General features: G+C 42.2%; 1 protein-coding gene across 1 annotated transcript in view; it reads left to right on the top strand.

The window, feature by feature from the left end:
• LOC137642772 (putative inorganic phosphate cotransporter) overlaps positions 1–23,367 on the top strand; it is a 67,201-nt gene that overhangs the window by 30,981 nt on the left and 12,853 nt on the right. The window contains exons 8-10 of the mRNA XM_068375618.1: positions 1,785–1,917; positions 16,697–16,830; positions 19,635–19,742. Of these exons, the coding sequence (XP_068231719.1) occupies positions 1,785–1,917; positions 16,697–16,830; positions 19,635–19,742 (375 nt within the window). The remainder of the gene's footprint in view (positions 1–1,784; positions 1,918–16,696; positions 16,831–19,634; positions 19,743–23,367) is intronic.

Below are 23,367 nucleotides of genomic sequence, written 5' to 3'. Positions count from 1 at the left end.
TGTCAGTATACTATACAGTATACCCAAGTATAGTACTGTGCATAAGCATTGAAGTCACACATCTATGCAAATTCAGTAGGAAAATCCTAATCTAGGACATGAGACACACTTTATGATATGAAAACCTAGCTAGGGCAAAAAAAAAAAAAAAATAAATGAATAAAAAATTAGAATGAAATGAACAGTAACATGGAAAATTGATACAATTCTTTTAGGGGAGCTGCGTGTTAAGGATGGATGGAGGGGAGGGAGTGAGGGGGACTTTGGAGGAACCTGTAAAGGGGAGGAGATCAAAAGGGAGGCAGAGAATTATATGGCGAGATAAGGTGAAGGATGATATGGAGAGAAGAGGTTTGGTGGAAGAGGATGCCTTTAATCGAAGCCTTTGGAGAGGGCGCATCAGGCAAATGACCCCTTAATACAGTATTGGAATAACGGTGTGGAAGAAGAAGCTGTAGAAAATTTAGTAAATCAAAACCGCTGTAACCAAGTGACCTACTGTACCTATATTTAAAGCTTTGATAGAGGTTTCAGCTCTTTTTTTTGTTGATTGGCTTTTATTCTAACATTTTTAGGACCCACAGAGACTTATGTGCACTTGCAATTATATAGAAATAACTACGGTGAGACTGATATGCTTTGCTTTATGTAAAGACAGAACAAACATACGTGGGTTGCATTTTGGTTAATACAAGTTTTAGCTATTTAACCAAATGATTCGACAAATTCTGCTGAATTTTTATTTTTGTCAGATTGAGCAGAGCTCGTATTTTAATGAATTCGAAAGGTGTTGATTGCTGAGCCATAACTAGACTTGACTTGCCATGTGGGATTCTAAACCACTGATTGTTTACCTAGTGTACTATATGAGAGGACCCTTGGTTTGGTGTAATTTTTAAGATTTAAATTCTGTTTTATACTGTACAGCGACATATATGGGACCAGTGAGTCTATTTTATACAGTACTATATTTGTAACACCCTGAGGCAACATAAGGCTGTACATAGCTTACTAACGACGTCACTCCCGATTACGTCTAAAGTGTAAGATAGCTGTCAGAACTTCTTGTGTAAAAATAAATTTTCTTATTCAATTTAGGGTTTTTTAGTATCTAGATCCTTCCCTCATAAGATTATATTCAAGACTATTTTTTTTTTTTTTCTAATTATCAGCTTCATTATTAAGGCTTGTTTCAGTAGGATGCCTTTCAGAAATGATGCATTTTGCCGATGAATCTCTAAAATTTGTAATTACTGTTAGCTATAGTATTACATTGAAAATTTTGACTTGTGTATAGGCTGACTTTTCATGCCTTTGCTGATAATCAGATTTCATTACTTATCAGAATGCCAAACTCCAAATATATGGGAAATTGATTGGTTACTACTGTACAGTATAGGTTTGTGATGTAAAATATATACAGTATTTTTTTAGAACCAGATTTAATTTTTTGTACAAACATAATACCTTTCAATGGAATTTTCCAGCTCCCAGCCCTACAAATCCTCACAGCTCAGAAACTATACAACAAGAATAATGACAGTTGTGGCAGCCATATACCCTTTGATCTGCCAAAACATGCACTCTTCTAATGGATTACTGCCTTTTAAAAGAAACTGATGCATCTTGAAAGATTTCTTGGCACACAAAATGGCTGCTTGTAATAAAAATATTCTACTTTTTAGACATTATACTGTAAAGTATTAAGTAAACTTGATATTCATATTTTTTATAAACAGTCCTGTTAAAACATGTTTGTTGCTTAAAAATATTTCTTTTCACAGAATGGTGTTGTATCTGCATTGCCATACCTACTTATGTGGCTTTTTAGTTTATTTTACTCTTCATTGATGGACCATCTTCTAGAGAAGCATGTTTTAACAACCAGGCAGATTCGTCAACTAGCGATGGCTATAGGTAAACCAAGAATAAGTTGTACTGTTGTTAGTTTTGCCCTGAAGAAAGAGGCCACCTGATTACTTTGTGTCAAATTAACTTTCTCGTCCTCTCTTTTAGGGTCACTTCAAATTGAAACTCATGCTGTGCAAAGCTCAGATCGAGCATAACTAAAATAAATTGGTTTAGTAAACCAAGAATAAGTTGTACTGTTGTTAGGTTTGCCTTGAAGAAAGAGGTTAGTTGATTACTTTGTCTCAAATTAACTGTTTTGTTCTCTCTTCTAGGGTCACTTCAAATTGAAACTCGTGCTTTGCAAAGCTCAGATCGAGCATAATTAAAATAAGCATAACTAAAATAAATTGGTTTAAGAATACGTAAATCTGTAATTAGCTATAAGCCCTACGGCTTATAGCATCCTGCTTTTCCAATTAGGGATTTTTATGAATAGTACTTATCTGGCAGTTATATATATATAGCTGAGTCTCCGACTGCGGCAGAATTTAATCGAAAATTGCGGCAACCGCCTTGTGGTGGTTGTGTGGTTAGATGGTTAACAACCCTTACAGGGTGGTACTTGGAATCATTCCCGTTTTCTGTTCCTCAGATTATCTCTGCAGGCCGGATCGACAACATCGTTGGTCCGCCATTTAGAGTTTTTTCGGATCGCTTTCCCTTCATCACCTTTTTGGACTTCGTTTTTGGTGAATTACACTGTGTTGGGATTTGGCAATCGTGTTTGTTTTTTGTTTTTTGTCTTTTTTCCTTTCTTATCATGAGTGAAAAAATTCATTTTCGTATTTGTGCGAATGATATTTGCAATGTGAGGTTGCCGAAAGTGTCGGTTGACCCTCACACTATCTGTATGGGTTGCAGGGGGTTTGAATGTGCTCTAGATAATAGGTGCAAGGAATGCGAGGTTTTAAGTGATGATAATTGGTTAGCTATGAAGCGCTATGTGCGCAAACTTGAGGTTGATAGAGTTAGAAGAGCTAAATCAAAGTCATAGTCTGCTAGTGAGCCTAGCTTAGATTTATCTATTGACCCTTTACTTGTAACCTCTTTGGAAGTTGTTCCTTCCCCGAATGTAGTAACTCCTGCCCCTTCTACAGGATCTGTGCCTACGGATGACCCTGGGTATGCTAAATTAGCTGCTGAATTGGAGGCCATTAAAGCACAATTGGAGGCCTGTAAAGGTAAGGGTGTAAGTGAAATTAGTGCTTGTGAAAGTGCAGTGGAGGTGGCGACTGATCGAATCTGTCATACCCCTAGGTCTAGACCTCTACCAAGCTCCCAGGACAAAGGGAGAAGGTACGTCGAAAGCCGAAAGGGGGTGAGAGGTGCTTATCCTCGGTCAGTCGTCGCCTCAGACAGTCCTGTTGCGATCTCCCAGGCTGCTCTTGACCGCCGTAGAAAAGGCGTGTCGGATACGTTTGTGTCTTCGCCTGATCGTTCTCTCAGACGTAATTGGCTTTACGAATCAAGACCAATGAAGAGAGGGTGGAACCGGGATGTGCAGTCTCGCTCTCCCTCTCCCGGTTCTAGTAGCCGAGATCCTGATCCTTCGGAAGACGATTTCGATGTTGTTCCTGTTAAGAGGGCGAAACAGAGAGTCCTTAGCCCAGTTAATCCTGCTAAACTCCCTACTTCTTCTGCCAGCGCTCCCAGTCAAGCCGTACGACAACTGCCGTCTTCGGCACCGCGAGAGCCAGCGGAGGTTGCTAAAGCTTTCATGGTTGTTATGCAGGAACAACTTTCATCATTAGTTCAAGCTTTCAGCCACCCTTCTCAGTCCGTCAGACGTAAGGACGTCTTTGCCTGTTAAGAGATCTTCTTCTAAGAGAGATCTTAGTATCTCTCCCAAGAAACCTCTGCGCACTTCGTCGGCCGTACGACAACGCACACCCTCTTCATCGGCACGCTGCCAGGAATTTCCTTCCCCCCTCTCTCGGCGCCAGGACGATACTGCCTCTCATTCTCGGCGCCGTGACGATTCCGTTTCTCTTTCGAAACGCCAGGACGTTACTGCCTCGTTTCTTAGGAAACAGGATGAATGCAGTCTGCATTTTCAAGACGAAGGCAGCCTGCATCTTCAGGACGATTCCGTTTCTCATCATCGTGACGATACTGCTTCTCGTCATCGTGACGATACCGCTTCTCGTCATCGTGATGATACCGCTTCTTGCCGACTGGATGTTAGCGGCGCTCGACACCAGGATTCAAACAGCTCTCGGTGCCAGACTGCTGGCAGCCAAACTCTTCAGGATGTTATCCTTGAGCAGGACCTCGAAGATATTTCGGAAGAGGAAGAAAAACCTGCCGACTCTTCTAGTGATTATAAGGTTCTTTCTCGCTCTCTTTTGGAACTTTATGGGGAGGAATTTCAACCTTCGGCCCCTCGTTCTCCTCAGTCTCAATTTTCCAGGAAGAAAGCTACTAAGTCTTCGGCCTTCATCAAAATGAAACTTTCAATTTCGGCCAGGAAAGCTCTCGCTAAGGTGGATGATTGGATGAAGGAACGGAGACAAGCTGTCAAGACCACCTTTTCTTTTCCACCGTCTCGGCTCGCTTCCAAGGCCGGTATGTGGTATGAGACAGGGGAACCTTTGGGGTTAGGAGTGCCTACCTCCTCCCAAGGTGACTTCTCGGCTCTTGTGGACTCGGCAAGAAGGCATGCTTTAAACTCTGCCAAGGTGATGTGGTCCATGTCGGAGCTTGATCACCTTGTCAAGGGAATTTTCAGGGTTTTCGAGGTTTTCAGCTTCCTGGACTGGTCTCTCGGGACTCTGGCCAGGAAGTCTGAACTCCTGGAGGACACGAAGGACCTGACGAGTATCATGTCCTGCATTGACAAAGCTCTAAGGGATGGAGTGAATGAATTGGCTTCCCTTTTCTCAGCAGGGGTCTTAAAGAAGAGGGCCCTTTTGTGCTCCTTCACCTCTAGATCTGTGACTGTTGCCCAGAAGTCGGAGCTGCTTTACGCCCCTTTTTCACGTCATCTTTTTCCTGAAGCTCTGGTCAGAGATATCTCCCTTTCTCTGGCTCAGAAGGCTACTCAGGACCTTTTGTCTCGGTCGGCTAGGAAGACCTTACCTGTTGCTCCTGCTCCTCTGAAGAAGGAAGAGAAGAAGTTTCAACAGCCCTTTCGGGGCAGGATCTCCTCGAGAGCGGATTTAAGGGGGAGAAGACAAGAGTCAGGGCCAAGGACCAGCAGGGGTGCGTTTAGGCCCCGGTCCAAAAAATGAGATGGAAGTCCTCCAGACACCAGTAGGGGCAAGACTGTCTCGTTTTTGGCAGTCTTGGAAAAGGAGAGGGGCGGACACCTGGTCCCTCTCAGTCGTCAAGGAAGGTTACAAGATCCCCTTTTTAAAGAAACCACCTCTCTCAGACACTCCCCTAGCCTTAGTGGCTTAGTACACCGACGCGGGGAAACGAGAGGCTCTTCTGGAGCTAATCGACCAGATGTTGGTCAAGGGAGCAATGGAGCCGGTTCAAGACCTCGCCTCCCCAGGCTTTTACAATCGCCTGTTTCTGGTTCCCAAGAACTCGGGTGGATGGAGACCAGTCCTAGATGTCAGCTCTCTGAACGCCTTCGTGGAGAAAACAAAGTTCTCCATGGAGACGACTCAGTCAGTGCTGGCTGCAGTTCGTCCAGGAGACTGGATGGTTTCTCTCGACCTGCAGGACGCTTATTTTCACGTCCCCATTCATCCATCTTCGAGGAGATATCTGAGGTTTGTGTTCCAGGGCAAGCGCTTCCAATTCAGGGCACTTTGCTTCGGTCTCAGCACAGCTCCCCAAGTTTTCACCAGACTAATGGCAAATGTGGCAGGCTGGTTACACCAGGAGGGGATAAGGGTCTCCTTCTATCTAGACGACTGGCTGATCCGGTCACAGTCGAAAAAGAAATGTCTGGAGGACCTAATGAAGACGTATACGATGACTCAGGACCTGGGACTCATCGTCAACTGGGGGAAGTCTCAGACCGAGCCGAATCAGACTATTCTCTATTTGGGGATAGTTCTGAATTCAGTTCTTTTTCAGGCTTCTCCCTCCCAGGAGAGGCAGACCAGGTGCCTGGACAAAGTCAAAGACTTTTTGAGGAAGCAGGAATGCTCAGCGAAGGAGTGGATGAGTCTGCTGGGAACTCTATCCTCCCTGGAGCAGTTTGTCCCGTTGGGGAGACTGCACCTAAGGCCTCTGCAACACTTCCTCGCAAAGGTTTGGAACAGAAAGATCCAGGAGGACACTTTTTCTTTTCCAATTCCGACAAAGATCAAGGATCTTTTGATGTGGTGGCTGGACCCAGCTCTGTTGGGAAAAGGGATCTCCTTGTTCAAGAAGAACCCCGACCTAGTGTTATTCTCAGACGCGTCCGAGTCAGACTGGGGAGCAACACTAGGGAACAAAGAGGTCTCAGGTATTTGGGAAGGGAGTCAGATCAGTTGGCATATCAACAGGAAGGAATTGATGGCCATTTTATTAGGGCTCAAGGCCTTCAAAACCTCGGTGTCAGGAAAGACTGTGGATATCAATTCCGACAACACCACAGCTCTCGCGTACATAAGGAAGCAAGGGGGAACTCACTCCCTCTCTCTGTTCTCAACTGCGAGAGAGCTTCTCCTTTGGGCGAACGAGAACGAGACCCAGCTGTTGACAAGGTTTGTTCAAGGGCAGAGAAACATCAGGGCAGACATGCTCAGCAGGAGGGGACAAGTCCTTCCCACAGAGTGGACTCTCAACCCGCATGTCTGTCGGAGCCTCTGGAAGTTGTGGGGCAGACCTGTAATAGACCTTTTCGCCTCCGGTCTAAACAAGAGGATCCCCAACTACTGCTCCCTAGTCCCGGACGAGGAAGCTGTTGCAGTGGACGCCTTCTTGATGGATTGGACGGGGCTGGACATGTATGCCTTTCCCCCGTTCAAGATCATCAATCTGGTTGTCAGGAAATTCGCTCTCCTCGATTCGGGACGAATGATCCTAGTGGCTCCATTCTGGCCTGCGAGGGAAGGGTTCACCGAAGTGGTAGGGTTGCTGATGGACTTTCCAAGAAGACTCCCAGCAAGTCCAGATCTTTTCAGACAACCCCACTTCGAGAGATTTCACCAAAACCCCCTCGGTCTCAATCTGACTGCCTTCAGACTGTCGAGAAGCTCGTTAGATCTCGAGGCTTTTCGGCACAAGCGGCGAAAGCTATTGCCAGAGCAAGGAGGATCTCTTCACAAAGAGTCTACCAGTCAAAGTGGGAGACCTTTAGAGCTTGGTGCAGGAGGCGCAAAGTTTCCTTATCCTCTACCTCTCTAAGCCAGATTGCAGACTTTCTTTTGTACCTTAGGCAGGATGCTAAGCTGGCTGTATCTACCATTAAAGGATACAGGAGCATGCTCTCAACCATCTTTAGGCATAGAGGCTTAGAGTTATCTCAGAATAAGGACTTGCAGGACCTCATTAGGTCTTTTGAGACAACGAAGCAGGTGCACTTAAGACCCCCTTCTTGGAACCTGGATGTGGTGCTTAAGTTTTTGTGCTCCAAGAAATTTGAGCCTATCTCGCAAGCCTCTCTGCGAGATGTGACTAAGAAAACCCTCTTCCTTTTGACTCTAGCGACTGCCAGGAGGATCAGCGAGGTCCAGGCAATCGAGAAGCGTGTAAGCTTCACCCTAAATGGAGCGGTTTGTGCCTTGAGGTTCGACTTTCTCGCCAAGAATGAGAACCCTTTGAAACCCTGGCCCAGGACTTTTGAAGTCCCTAACCTCACGAATCTAGTGGGTCAGGAACAGGAAAGCCTCCTCTGCCCGGTTAGGGCTCTCAAGGCTTATTTGGCCCACACTAAGAACGTGAGGGGCACTTCCAACTCCTTATGGTGTTCGGTGAAGGATCCTCAAAACCCCCTGTCAAAGAACGCTTTGTCCTTTTTCCTGAGGGAAACTATTAGGGAAGCCCACCTCTTTTGTGAGGAAGAAAACTTCGCCCTGTTAAAAGTACGGGCTCACGAAGTAAGGGCCATTGCTGCTTCACTGGCATACCGGAAAAATATGTCAGTTAGGCAGATCATGGACGCAACGTTCTGGAGGAGCAACTCTGTCTTCGCTTCTCATTACCTCAGAGAGGTAAGAGTGGACTATGACAAGTGTTATACCTTGGGCCCATACGTAGCTGCGGCCTCTGTATTAGGCAAAGGAGTTACTACCCCCACTCAACCTTAGTTTATGTACTTGTATATGGGTTTGTGTTTTTTATGGTGTCTGAGGTCCTCGTCTTGTGGTACGGTTCCCTCAGTCCAGATAGATAGTTTATATCTATTTCTGCAAGGTTAGGTGGTTAGCTTTAGTAAGGTTGCAGGTTTTTATTATATGGGAAGGTAGTTTCTGAAGTCTAGTCAAGTTGTTGGTCCTACCCCTTTGACAGACTCGATTGAGTTGTTTGCAGCGTAGCAGGTATACTCCTGGCTGAACACTCCTAAGGGAAAGCGACTCTAGAGGCAGTTACCTTTGAAGTCAGCTACCTTAGCAGGTAAGGAATCAAGGTGTTTGTTCTCCTACAACTCTTTTGTTGTTTCCCCAACTATGTTTTTCTGCCTGTTTCCCTCCTCCAAATGTGTGAATCGGCTATATATATATAACTGCCAGGTAAGTACTATTCATAAAAATGGAGTTTTTATGATAAAACAAAGTTTTATGAATACTTACCTAAAGTTTTATGAATACTTACCTGGCAGTTATATATATATATTTTAAAGCCCACCCACCTTCCCTCAGGAGACAGGTCGGGCAAAGATAATCTGAGGAACAGAAAACGGGAATGATTCCAAGTACCACCCTGTAAGGGTTGTTAACCATCTAACCACACAACCACCACAAGGCGGTTGCCGCGATTTTCGATTAAATTCTGCCGCAGTCGGAGACTCAGCTACTGTATATATATATAACTGCCAGGTAAGTATTCATAAAACTTTGTTTTATCATAAAAACTCCATATTGCTTAGTAAGTAAGTACAGTAATAATAATAATAATTTGTAGTTGTTTGTAATGATGTGTGTTATTTTTTGTGAAAACTCATACTCTATCTAAACATTTTAGTGTGTGGATATGGCTATCACTATTTTTATATTTAAACTCACAGTACCACTTAACGCTTGAAACAGTACATAATAAAAGTGCAGATTTAATCTTTAAACCATTTTGATAAAGTTATATAAAGTTCTGGTCTTTGTGTGAAGGGTCTCAAGTCATTGTCATTATCATCTTCCTTCAGTGGGAGAAGATTTGGGTTTGTATTTTAATTACTTGAAACCTTTTAATGGTTTAGTCAAATGAATATTTTATCATTCACACTTTTTTATCTTATTTATCATATAAGCAAATGGATTTCAAAATCTTGGCTATTGAGTTAATTTCTTTGAAAGTTTTCATATTATTAACATCCAATTTTCTAGAGGTTGAACATTTACAAGTACTTAATAAGAGGTTGTAGATTTAAGGCTACCAAGGACTCCTATATCCTTATTACATGATTTGTGTTCATACAAAGTTCAGACTATAATTTTTTATTATGTCATATTGATTTTATATAATTATACCTTGTTTTAAAAATTTCTGAAACTAGTTTGCCACCTTCACAATACTTTGTTTTGTGTAGTAGTTTATAGTCAGAAGGCTATTTTTATTTTTAAATATTTAACTTAGCCGGTGAATATATAGCTGCAACTCTGTTGCTCGACAGACAAAAAACTGTACAAAAAAACTCGCCAGCGATCGCTACACAGGTTGCGGGTGTGCCCATCAGCGCCAACTGTCGGCCAGATACCAAACTCCATGTAAACAAAGACTCAATTTTCTCTCTGTCGATGTGTCGACAAGACGTACTTTACTCGCTGTTGAAACCTGGAGTTTTTCTCATCATCTTTGGTGAAGTACTATATTCTGGTTTGAGCTTTCGCAGTGCAGGTGTTTTATCTTCATCTTAAATCTTGAACTCGTTTTGGATAGATTTAATTTTTGGTGACAAAGAGAGTATGGACTTTCTTTGACTTTTAAATGGCCGACCCTTCCCTTAGACGGAAGTGTGTTTAGGCTTTTAGTAATTATCTTATCACGTTATAAATTAATTATAGATTTTCCTCTTCGATTAACTTTCCATTTATAATAAACATAAAAAATAAATTTTAATGTTTTGTTTATATGCGACCTTTCCTGAGAGTAGGCGGTCCTAACTTGGAAACCGAAGTTAATCAACGTTGAGCCCTTTAAATCGTAAATAGCTTTTAAAGAGCTAAGGATTTAAAACTTTTTAAATGAAATATTTTATGAAAGAATTTCTTTGAATAGTCTTCGTACTGTTTTCAAAGATGAACTAACGTTTAGTTTTTTTATGCTACGCAGTTTGCACTCTATCGTTACGATAGAGAGAGAGTGTATCACGGTTTCACTTTGCAGAAAGAGTAAATCGATTCTGACGTTTTGTTCATTCTTCTTTCAAAGCTTAAATGTTTTAAATTCTATTTTAAAGGAACTTTTTAATTGAAAAACCTTTCAGTTTTTTCCTTTGGTCAAATAACATGTTTTTTTGACGAAACGTAATTGGGCTCTTCTCTTAGGTGCGAAATCAAGAGAGAAAGAGAGAGAGAGATAGAGACGGAGGGAGAGAGAGGAGAGAAAACGTTCCGTTCAAGCGGGTAACGTTGTTCTCGAGTTACTCTCGTCCCTAGTCTCTGTACGGGGAGAAAGGATAAAACGTTTTTAGTTTTATTCTCGTCCCCAGGCAATGTACGGTGAGAGATTGAAAACGTAGTTTTGAATGAACTAGTGTTTATTCTCTTCCCCAACCACTGAATTTTTTTTTTTTATCTTAAAAGATGTTTACTGTTTTTTTTGCTGGTATTAATGTGCTTGTATTATACGCCTGATTTCGCTTTTACTACCTTTTGATGAGGGTAGAATTGCGTGCTTCAGGTAGAAATCAGTAAAGTTCGATTTCAGTGAAATAAGTGCATAACAGAAAATCGTAGTGATAAAGTGATATTGCGCAAAGTGTTACAGTGTTGCGTCCGAGGGTTCGTCTGTTCGTGCCTGTCGTTCACCTAGTCCGGGACCTCTTGCAAGCTCCCAAGCCCAGGGGAGAAGTAATGTCATACGACTTATGGGTTCGAGAGGCCTTGATCAGCGAACAGACGTTTCCCTCTATGGTATCGGGTGTATCTTACCAAGATCTCCCCTACCATAAGGCGAGAGAGACGTTTCTCTCCTCGTCATCCGAAGGCTTTTCGCATAAGAAACCTGTAACAAGGTTTCGAGACCCTTAAGCGAAAGTCAGTCCTTTCAGGACAGGTCCAGCATCCTGGTTGCAGCCATTAGGACAGTTCTGACCCTATGCAGTCATCGGAAAACTGCTCTCCGCCTAACAAAAGCGTAACACAGACTCCGAGAGTCTTTTTTGTTGGCAAAGTGTTGCGGTCACAGACGTTACCCTCGTCTCTTACCGCAACCATTTCCGTTGATCCTTAATGGGTTGTACGGCAAGACATGCAGAATATGCTTGCCTCCCTTATGGAAGACTATTCTGCCGATTAGTCCGTTGAGTCTAGCCGTTTATCTCATCGATATCCTGGCTTTCAGCCAACCTAACGTTCCTTTGTGCATCCTGTTGACGTTGGCGTAGCTAAGTCACGTCAGTCAGGTTGTTTAGAACCACACTCGATGCGGTCTCGTGTGGATTTTCAGCCACATTTGGACGTTAGGCCACTTGCTGATGCTCCTGTTGACGTTCAGGACGTTCGCTAACAATCGGAGTTGACTTGTTTTGACGCTGTGCGTCAACCTCCGCATTCTAGAGTTGTTTTGACTGCTCAGTCTAGGCAGTCAAAGCAGTCTCGAGTGGACGCTGTGCGTCCTCACGCACCTGTTGTTGTTGACAGTTCAGTTGTTGACAGTTCACAGACTGTCAAGCAGTTACATGACGTTGCGTCCTGGTCCGCTACTAATGCACCTGTGTGTGTGGACTCTGCTTGTAAAGCATTGCCACCACGGTAGGTCTCTCCCTTGCTTGAGACTCAGCTTTTATCGGACAAGGTTCCTTTAGATGAGGAAGTTGCTGTTCCCCCTCCTACTGATATTCCCTTGAGGACTCTGTCAGACGGAGAGGAGCCTAAAGCTGCTTAGCCCTCTTTGGACTTTAATTAAATCATGCTGATTTTTAAGGATCTTTGGCCGGATTTTTTTGTAACTGCTGCTCCTCGTTCGCATAAACGTCAGAGCTTACACTAGGCCTAGCTACTTCGAAGCCGTTGTTTATAAGCTAGTGCTCTCTCGCTCTCCTAGAGAGCTTTACGTCTGCTAGGCGACTGGTTTATCACCAGGAGGAGTTTGGGGGATACAGCCTTTGCTTTCCCTTCTTTTAAACTGGCTTATAGAGCGAGAGTCTGATATGACACGAGAGAAGTTCTCGGCTTGGGAGTTCCTGCCTCTGCCCAGATAGACTTCTCAAATCTCGTAGACTCTCCCTGGCGCCTGGCCAGGAGACGCTCCAAGTTTTTTACAGGTCAACTTCACAGCTGTTTTCGAGCCTTTGAAGTTTTGCTGTACAATTATGTCATGCATAAACAAGGCTTTCAGGGATGGAAAGCGGTATCGCCTCAGTCGCTAACCCCGTCTGTTGCCGCACCTGCTCCCGTAGACCCTAAATGGGCTTTGCTGCAAGACATGCAGTCCAAGCTTGCGTCCTTGATAGAGGACTTTAATGCGGAGAAGGTTGCTGCCGAACCTTCTGGCCAACAACCTTCCAACCGGTCGGTTGTGCGTCCTGTTGACGCTGAGGTAACCTTCTCGCGTCTACCAGTTGAGGTGGTTCCTCCACCGATGCGACCCAGTGTGGGTTGCCAGCCGCACGTTGACGTTAAGCGACGCTCGGAGGTGGTTGTTGACGTTCAGGACGTTCAACAACCATCAGAGGCGACTTGTTTTGACGCGGTGCGTCAACCTCAGCAACCCGGTATGGTGTTGACTGCACAACCCAGACGGTCTAGACAGTCTCGGGTGGACGCTGTGCTTCCTCGCGCACCCATGGTTGTTGACAGTTCACAGACTGTGCAGCAATTCCATGACGTTGCGTCCGGCTCCGTCACGCATGCACCAGTGCGACCGGACTCAGCGAGCCAGACGTTGCCCACTCCGTTGCCGTTTCCTCATCAGTTTTCGGATGAGGAACTATCTGATGAGGACGTTGCTGAACAACAAGATGATCAGCCCCCAGAATAGATCAAGGCCTGCTATCCATCCAGAAGATGCTGAAGAAGGAACGCTGCTCAGTCAGGCTGTGGATGAGTCTGGTGGGGACGCTGTCATCCCTGGAACAGTTTGTATCACTAGGAAGACTACACCTCCATCCTCTTCAATACCATCTGGCTTTTCACTGGAAAAGGACAAGACGCTAGAAGCGGTCTCGATCCCGATTTCCGGAAAGATAAAGTCTTGTCTGACTTGGTGGAAGGACAATATCAACCTAAGAGAGGGTCTTCCCCTGGCTGTTCAGACTCCCCACCACGTTCTCTTCTCGGACGCATCGGACTTGGGCTGGGGCGCGACACTGGATGGTCGGGAATGCTCAGGTCTGTGGAACTCGAGTCAGAGGAGCATGCATATCAACTGCAAGGAGCTGTTGGCAGTTCATCTGGCCTTGAAAAGCTTCGAGTATCTCCTTCGAGGCAAAGTGGTGGAAGTAAACTCGGACAACACCACGGCCTTGGCGTACATCTCCAAACAAGGAGGTACCCACTCACTGACGTTGTACGAGATCGCAAGGGACCTGCTCATCTGGTCAAAAGGTCAAGACATCTCCCTAGTAACGAGGTTCATCCTAGGCGACTTGAACGTCATAGCAGATTGTCTCAGTCGGAAAGGGCAAGTAATTCCAACCGAATGGACCCTCCACAAGGATGTGTGCAAGAGACTTTGGGCCACTTGGGGTAAACCATCCATAGATCTCTTTGCAACCTCGCTGACCAAGAGGCTTCCAATCTATTGCTCTCCAGTCCCGGACCCAGCAGCAATACATATAGATGCTTTCCTCCTAGATCGGTCACATCTGGATCTCTACGCATTCCCACCGTTCAAGATTGTCAACAAGGTACTGCAGAAGTTCGCCTCTCACGAAGGGACAAGGTTGACGTTAGTTGCTCCCCTCTGGCCCGCGAGAGAATGGTTCACCGAGATACTTCGATGGTTAGTAGACGTTCCCAGAAGTCTTCCTCTAAGGGTAGACCTTCTACGTTAGCCACACGTAAAGAAGGTACTCCAAAGCCTCCACGCTCTTCGTCTGACTGCCTTCAGACTATCGAAAGACTCTCGAGAGCTAGAGGCTTTTCGAAGGAGGCAGCCAGTGCGATTGCTAGAGCTAGGAGAGCGTCTTCCATTAGAGTCTACCAATCGAAGTGGGAAGTCTTCCGAGACTGGTGCAAGTCAGTTTCTGTATCCTCGACCAGTACCTCTGTAGCTCAAATAGCTGATTTTCTCTTATACCTGAGAAAAGGACGATCCCTTTCAGCTCCCACTATCAAGGGCTACAGAAGCATGTTGGCATCGGTCTTCCGGCATAGAGGCTTAGATCTTTCCAACATAAAGATCTGCAAGACCTCCTTAAGTCTTTTGAGACCACCAAGGAGCGTCGTTTGGCTACCCCTGGATGGAATTTAGACGTGGTACTAAGATTCCTCATGTCAGACAGGTTGGAGCCGTTACAATCAGCCTCCCTGAAAGATCTCACTCTTAAGACTCTTTTCCTGGTATGCTTAGCCTCGGCTAAAAGAGTCAGTGAGATTCATGCCTTCAGCAAGAACATCGGATTTTCGTCGGAAAAAGCCACTTGTTCGCTGCAACTTGGTTTTCTAGCCAAAAATGAGCTGCCTTCTCGGCCTTGGCCTAAATCTTTCAATATTCCCAGCTTATCGGAGATCGTAGGCAATGAACTAGAAAGAGTCTTATGCCCTGTTAGAGCTCTTAAGTTCTATTTAAAGCGTACTAAACCTTTACGAGGCCAATCTGAAGCTTTATGGTGTTCAGTTAAGAAACCATCCTTGCCTATGTCAAAGAATGCTTGGTCAGACTTTATCAGATTGTTAATACGAGAAGCTCATTCACATCTGAGTGAGGAAGACCGAACTTTGCTTAAGGTGAAGACGCACGAAGTTAGAGCTGTAACAACTTCCGTGGCCTTTAAGCAAAATATATCTCTGCAAAGTATAATGGACGCAACCTATTGGAGAAGCAAGTCAGTGTTCGCGTCTTTTTACTTGAAAGATGTCCAGTCTCTTTACGAGAACTGCTACACACTGGGACCATTCGTAGCAGCGAGTGCAGTAGTGGGTGAGGGCTCAACCACTACAATTCCCTAATTCCATATCCTTTTAATCTGTCTCTTGAAATGTTGTTTTTTATGGGTTGTCCGGAAGGCTAAGAAGCCTTTCGCATCCTGGTTGATTTGGCGGGTGGTCAAAGTCATTTCTTGAGAGCGCCCAGATTAGGGGTTTGATGAGGTCCTGTTGTATGGGTTGCAGCCCTTGATACTTCAGCTCCTAGGGGTCTGTCAGCATCCTAAGAGGATCGCGAGGCTCCGTAAGGAAGACGTACTTATAAGGCAGAGTAATCGTCTAAGTCGACTTCCTTACCAGGTACCTATTTATTTTGTTTTTGTTATTTTGATAACTTCTAAAATGAAATAAAAACTCTTAGCTCATAAGATGTAAACATATTTAACTGGTCTCTACCCACCACCCTGGGTGTGAATCAGCTATATATTCACCGGCTAAGTCAAATATTTAAAAATGATATTTTAATTATAAAATAAATTTTTGAATATACTTACCCGGTGAATATAAATTAAAGGACCCTCCCTTCCTCCCCAATAGAGACGCAGTGGGATGAGGAGAAAATTGAGTCTTTGTTTACATGGAGTTTGGTATCTGGCCGACAGTTGGCGCTGATGGGCACACCCGCAACCTGTGTAGCGATCGCTGGCGAGTTTTTTTTTGTACAGTTTTTGTCTGTCGAGCAACAGAGTTGCAGCTATATATTCACCGGGTAAGTATATTCAAAAATTTATTTTATAATTAAAATATCATTTTACCACTCAATTAAGGATTTGTTCATCCTGGTGGAAATGCCTTTTGTGGAAATTTTGATGTTTGCTGCATTCTTGAAGAGCGGGAAAGCTTATCCAGAACATGTAGTTGAAAATCCTAACACCCACAAATCTGACGTGAACGGTTTTCTGTTATCGAATAGAATACAAAACGAACCATATCTCACTGAAGAAGCTACAGCCTCATAGAATTTTGCAACTTCAGACGACTCTAAAATCCCTTCCAAAGAAGGCACTACCGGACCCACTTTTATTATCAATCAAAATTAAAATTTCCTACCATCTTTAGTTACCTCCCTAAAATGTAATTGGCATAAAACCTATATGATAAACTAGTTTACTAACAGAGTTAAATTACTGTGTAAAATAAAATAGCAGTTTCAAGTAATAGTCAACCAAATAAAACTGAGAGAAACTGTTGTCTTTCTGTTGCAGTACTAAATATAAAAACTAGTCTTACTCTTCAATACTAAGCACGATTACAATGCCCTTGGTCTAGCTGGAAACTATTTATAAACAAAAATTAATAGCTCATGAATTCCAGGAAGTTTCATTAAAATAATATACAATAATTACTGCATGGCAAGGAGGAATGATCTAGTGACAGTATCCCTCATATTCTTTAAATTCAGAATAGTAGAATACAGTATTATATTATTTCTTTGGCAGGTAATTATATTCCAATGGTGTCTGTGTTGCTCGTGCCTTGGGCAGGTTGTAATGGCCGACTTGCTGTTGCCCTTATTTGTATCGCAGTAGGAGCTTCAGGGGCTACTTTCTGTGGGTTCCATTGTGCATTCCAGGTAAGAAGTGTCCTCCTGTTTTCTGTATGATTGTAGTAAAGACAGTCTTCCTTTTATTTTATAGATACAGAAGGTCCTCAACTTGAAAACATTCAAACATTCAGAGATACAAGCACAAATCCAACTGAAAATATTAAAGATAAGATAGTGATGCTGTAATAAAACAATATTGTATTATTTAACACAATAAGCGTAACGTCATTTATAATAACTTGATACCTATTTCATATGAAACCCGACTATTTTGTTGACTTTTGTAGCTGGAAATCATAGGCATGGGATTCATGTTAGGCCTACCCTAGGCCAAAATTTAAAGAAAATCGACTTACAAACTACTTGGAACCGATTAAGTTTGTAAGTTAGACACCTAGTATTACACAATGTTCCACATAGAATGCTTACAGTAATGCTTCCCATATCTTGTAAATTTACTATGTGAGTATGTCTTTGAAGCATTGATTGAGTAGTACTGTAATATAGAATTAAAAGACATTTGTTATTAGTTATCATCATCAGTCATAAATAGTCCCCTACAGAACGAAGTCCCTAGACATGTCTTTCCGCTCATGTCTGTTTATGGTCTTTCTATGGCAGTTTATACTCGCATATTTTCTTAGTTTGTTAATCCATCCATCATCTCTTGCTTCCCCTGCTTCTTTAGCAATATCTAGGGACCTCTTCTGTTGTTATTAAAGTTCATCTAATATCTGTCATTCTCAGTATGTGTCTAACCCATGTCCATTTCTTTTTCTTACATGTTGTTAGAATATCAGTGCAAAATCATAAGTATAAAGAACTTTAGAATATTCTAGATTCTTAAAGCAAACTGAGATCTCATGTCATCTTCAAAATGAAACATCAAACTTTTTACAATTGGGTTATGAATTTTGGTTGACAGTAGTATATTACTATACATTACTAGGTAATCAATTTCACAGGCTTTATTGTCAAAAGGAGTTGTAAAATGCAGCAGTCCAATATCAAGTTAGATAGCTTGCAAGGACCTGTAGAATGAGATATTTTTTTTTTTATTTACAAACTATTCGCCATTAACATATGTGTAAATTTTATATATAAAAGGTTTAAAAAACTTTGTACTAATATTTTGCCTTTCATGTACTGTATACATAACAGGAGTAATTTTAAGAAATTGGTCTTGGATGAAACTTTCTCAGTTTAGATTACTGAAATATAGATTTTATTATCTTAGGTTGTATATGAATATAAATCTGCCATCTAAATCAATATGAGGCTTTTAAAATCTTTTAGTAAATTTGTATAACGTTAGTCAAGGGTAAGATACATTCAGCGTTTCATGTAGATGGACTTTAAATTAACCCTTTTTTTGAAGAAAGCTCATTTATAGCAATAGAAAATAACATGGATATATAGATATTTAATATTCTACCTAGAATAGGAGGAAGATAAAAAATCTGAAGTTCTTAACTGTATTTTATAACACTCAAGAACATGGAAATATTATTACAGGACTGTACTGTATGTAGGTGTTTAAGCTTTACACTTGAAAAAAAAAGTTTTGAATAAAAGATATTATTATTAATATTACCATCATCATCATCATCATTCTCATTATATTTATCATTATTGTATTTTTGGTATTATTATTGCTGCATTGTGGTCGTTGTTTCTGTTATAATAGTATTATTATTGACAAAAAATATGGCAAGTGTAGCAGGTTAATCTATGCTAAAAAGCTCCTTTTGTCCCCTGCATTAACTTAGTGATGAAATTAGTAATTTCTATAATCACCTGGTATTCATATTGACTTAATCAAAGCTGGTTAAATATCAACGTTTACCATAGAATAAAACTAAAATTCCGTTTTCTTTCCTTGTAATATCCTTATCCCTCTAGTTTAGTATTGGGATCATATGGAGGTACTGTATATAGTAATACTACTGTGTGGATAAACCATTTGTCTTTCAGTTTCAAAGTCAATAGTAATTCAATAGTATCTTGACACCACTAGTCAGTGGGTAGGCGGCGATGCCACATTTATGAATGTCAGATAAGTTTAGAAATGAATAATTTTTATCATTGAAAGGCTTTTCATTTCTATGATCCTCCACTGACATTCATATTGCTGTGTCCCACATTACTTTTAGGGTGAGATAGTGAAGGGAAGATCTAAGAAATCTACCTAGCCTAAGTATGTAATTTAACTACCAGAGAGAGAGGTTTACTTGAAACTAATATGACGGTATTTCACCGTAAACTAAGAAAGAATAATAACTCGCATCAAGAATAAAAATGATAAAACTAAACACTCCTAAGGGGGTAAAATTTATTAATGATATCAAGGAATGATGATCCTTATTTCCTAGCAATGAATCCCTTGAACAAGCCTCACAAGAAGGCATAGACAAGCCAGAAGAAGACATCCCCTATTTAATCTGAATAACAAGTTTCTAAAGAACTTCCTTAAACACAATATCGTAATCTGGATAGTGGGTAGAGCTGTTGTCTCTATCTTGACAAAGGGAACTGAAAGACAAAGGGATATAGTTTTCCCACACAGTAGTATGGCCATACACTTAATGATCCCAATAGTGTACTACAATAGGGGGCAGGGTATTACATGGAATGTAAACAAGAAACTTTTTAGTCTTAGGGTAGACGTCAGCATTTAACCAGCTTCCAGATAGAAGCCACATGAATGCCAATAGAATTTCATAGAAACAATTATTATTACTACTTTTTAATACCATGTTTATGACAAGGAGGAAAATAAACTTAAGATATTGGTAGTTTCATCCATTGCTCAACAAAACTTTTGCTTTCAGGAATTGGCTCCCAATTTTGCTGGAACACTGACAGGTATATCCAATACTCTTGCAACAATTCCTGGTTTTCTGGCTCCTGTTGTTACGGGAGCAATTATTAATAACCAGGTAAATTAGTGCTCTTTTGATTAGCCTTTGTATATTATGAAAAATATGCATTGCTAGAAGTAATTCACTCTATTTTCAGTAGGTTAGATAACTAGATTGAGATTATTCTTATACTGTGAACTAATTCTTGCAGTGTTTTAAATTTGCTGTTTAATATGTATTAGATTGACATTATACTTATGCTGTGAACTAATTCTTGCAGTGTCTCAAATTTGTTGTTTAATATTCCTTAGATTGACATACTTATACTGTGAACTAATTCTTGTAGTGTTTTAAATTTGCTGTTTGATTTTTCAATATTTAACTTAGCCGGTGATTATAATAGCTGCAACTCTGTTGCTCGACAGAAAAACTCTACGGAAAAATTCGCCAGCGATCGCTACACAGGTAGGGGGTGTACTCAACAGCGCCATCTGTCGTTCAGATACCCACTACTCATTGTAAACAAAGAACTCAATTTTCTCTCTGTCGGGCTACCGGCAAGACCTACTAATTCGCTGTTGCTAACTGGATTTGTTTTCACAACTATTTGGTGAAGTACTATATTCTAGTTTTGAGTTTTCGCTATGCAGGTGTTTTATCTTCATCTTAAAACTTGAACTCGTTTTGGATAGATTTAATTATGGTGACAAAGAGAGTATGGACTTTCTTTCACTTTTAAATGGCCGACCCTTCCCTTAGACGGAAGTGTGTTTAAGCTTTTAGTAATTATCTTATCACGTTATAGATTTTCCTATATATATTTTATATCTCTCCGCCTTTATTAGGCCTCTTCGATTAACTTTCCATTTTTTATAAACATATAAAAATAAATTTTAATGCTTTGTTTATATAGACCTTTCCTGAGAATAGGCGGTCCTAACTTGGAAACCGAAGTTAATCAACGTTGAGCCCTTTATATCGTCTTTAGCTTTTAAAGAGCTAAGGATTTAAAACTTTTTAAACGTAATATTTTATGAAAGAATTTCTTTGATAGTCTTCGTACTGTTTTCAAAGATGAACTAATGTTTAGTTTATTTATGCTACGCAGTTGTTGACGTTCAGGACGTTCAACATGCGCTCTATCGTTACGATAGAGAGAGAGTGTATCACGGTTTCACTTTGCAGTAAGAGTAAATCGATTCTGACGTTTTGTTCATTCTTTCTTAGCTTAAATGTTTTAAATTCTATTTTAAAGGAAGTTTTTATTTGAAAAACCTTTCAGTTTTTTCCTTTAGTCAAATAACATGTTTTTTTGACGAAATATAATTGGGCTCTTCTCTTAGGTGCGAAATCAAGAGAGAAAGAGAGAGAGAGATAGAGACGGAGGGAGAGAGAGGAGAGAAAACGTTCCGTTCAAGCGGGTAACGTTGTTCTCGTGTTACTCACGTCCCTAGTCGCTGTACGGGGAGGAAGGATAAAACGTTTTTAGGTTTTTATTCTCGTCCCCAGGCTATGTGCGGTGAGAGATTAAAAACGTAGTTATATGAACTAGTGTTTAGTCTCTTTCCCAGCCACTGATTTTTCTTTTTATCTTAAAATATGTTTTCTGTTTTTTGCTGGTATTATGAGCTTGCATTATACGACTAATTTCGCAATTACTACCTTTTAATGAAGGGTAGAATTGCGTGTTTCAGGTAGAAATAAGTGCAAAACAGAAAATCGAAGTGATAAAGTGATATGCGCAAAGTGTTACAGTGTTGCGTCCGAGGCGCAAAGTGTTACAGTGTTGCGTCCGAGGGTTCGTCTGTTCGTGCCTGTCGTTCACCTAGTCCGGGACCTCTTACAAGCTCCCAAGCCCAGGGGAGAAGTAATGTCAAACGACTTATGGGTTCGAGAGGCCTTGACCAACGAACAGACGTTTTCCCTCTATGGTATCGGGTGTATCTTACCAAGATCTCCCCTACCATAAGACGAGAGAGACGTTGTTTCTCCTCGCCATCCGTAGGCTTTTCGCATAAGAAACCTGTCACAAGGTTTCGAAGCCCTTAAGCGAAAGTCAGTCCTTTCAGGACAGGTCCAGCGTCCTGGTTACAGCCATTAGGACAGCTCTGACCCTATGCAGTCATCGGATAACTGCTCGCCGCCTAACAAAAGCGTAACACAGACTCCGAGAGTCTTTTTTTGTAGGCAAAGTGTTGCGGTCACAGACGTTACCCTCGTCTATTACCACAACCATTTCTATTGATCCTTAAGGGGTTGTATGGCAAAACATGCAGTATATGCTTGCCTCCCTTATGGAAGACTATTCTGCCGATTAGTCCGTTGAGTCTAGCCGTTTATCTCATCGATATCCTGGCTTTCAGCCAACCTAACATTCCTTTGTGCTTACTGTTGACGTTGGCGTAGCTTAGTCACGTCAGTCAGGTTGTTTAGAACCACACTCGATGCGGTCTCGTGTGGTTTTTCAGCCACATTTGGACATTAGGCCACTGGCTGATGCTCCTGTTGACGTTCAAGACGTTCACTAACAATCGGAGTTGACTTGTTTTGACGCTGTGCGTCAACCTCCGCATTCTAGAGTTGTTTTGACTGCTCAGTCTAGGCAGTCAAAGCAGTCTCGAGTGGACGCTGTGCGTCCTCACGCACCTGTTGTGGTTGACAGTTCAGTTGTTGACAGTTCACAGACTGTCAAGCAGTTACATGACGTTGCGTTCTGGTCCGCTACTAATGCACCAGTGAGAGACTCAGCTTTTATCGGACAAGGTTCCTGTAGATGAGGAAGTTGCTGTTCTCCCTCCTACTGATATTCCCTTGAGGACTCTGTCAGATGGAGAGGAGCCTAAAGCTGCTTAGCCTCCTATGGACTTTAATTAAATCATGATGATTTTTTTAAGGATCTTCGTCCGGATCTTTTTGTAACTGCTGCTCCTCGTTCGCCTAAACGTCTGAGCTTACACTAGGCCTAGCTACTTCGAAGCCGTTGTTTTTAAGCTAGTGCTCTCTCGCTCTCCTAGAGAGCGTTACGTTGGCTAGGCGACTGGTTTTTCACCAGGAGGAGTTTGGGGGATACAGCCTTTGCTTTCCCTTCTTTTAAACTGGTTTATAGAGCGAGAGTCTGATATGACACGAGAGAAGTTCTCGGCTTGGGAGTTCATGTCTCTGCCCAGATAGACTTCTCAATTCTGGTAGACTCTCCCTGGCGCCTAGCCAGGAGACGCTCCAAGTTGTTTACAGGTCAACTTCACAGCTGTTGTCGAGCCTTTGAAGTTTTGCTGTACTATTATGTCACGCATAACAAGGCTTTCAGGGATGGTAAACGGTTCCGCCTCAGTCGCTAACCCCGTCTGTGGCCACACCTGCTCCCGTAGACCCTAAATGGGCTTTGCTGCAAGACATGCAGTCCAAGCTTGCGTCCTTGATAGAGGACTTAAATGCGGAGAAGAACCTTCTGGCCAACAACCTTCCAACCGGTCGGTTGTGCGTCCTGTTGACGCTGAGGTAACCTACTCGCGTCTGCCAGTTGAGGTGGTTCCTCCACCGATGCGACCCAGTGTGGGTTGCCAGCCGCACGTTGACATTAAGCGACGCTCGGAGGTTGTTGTTGACGTTCAGGACGTTCAACAACCAGCAGTGGTGACTTGTTTTGAGGCAGTGCGTCAACCTCAGCAACCCGGTAGGGTGTTGACTGCACAACCCAGACGGT

The sequence above is a fragment of the Palaemon carinicauda genome, chromosome 6 (genome assembly GCF_036898095.1).
Source record: "Palaemon carinicauda isolate YSFRI2023 chromosome 6, ASM3689809v2, whole genome shotgun sequence".
Lineage (NCBI taxonomy): Eukaryota > Metazoa > Arthropoda > Malacostraca > Decapoda > Palaemonidae > Palaemon > Palaemon carinicauda.
Note: the sequence above shows the minus strand (reverse complement) of the source record. Positions and strands in the feature narration are given on the sequence as shown.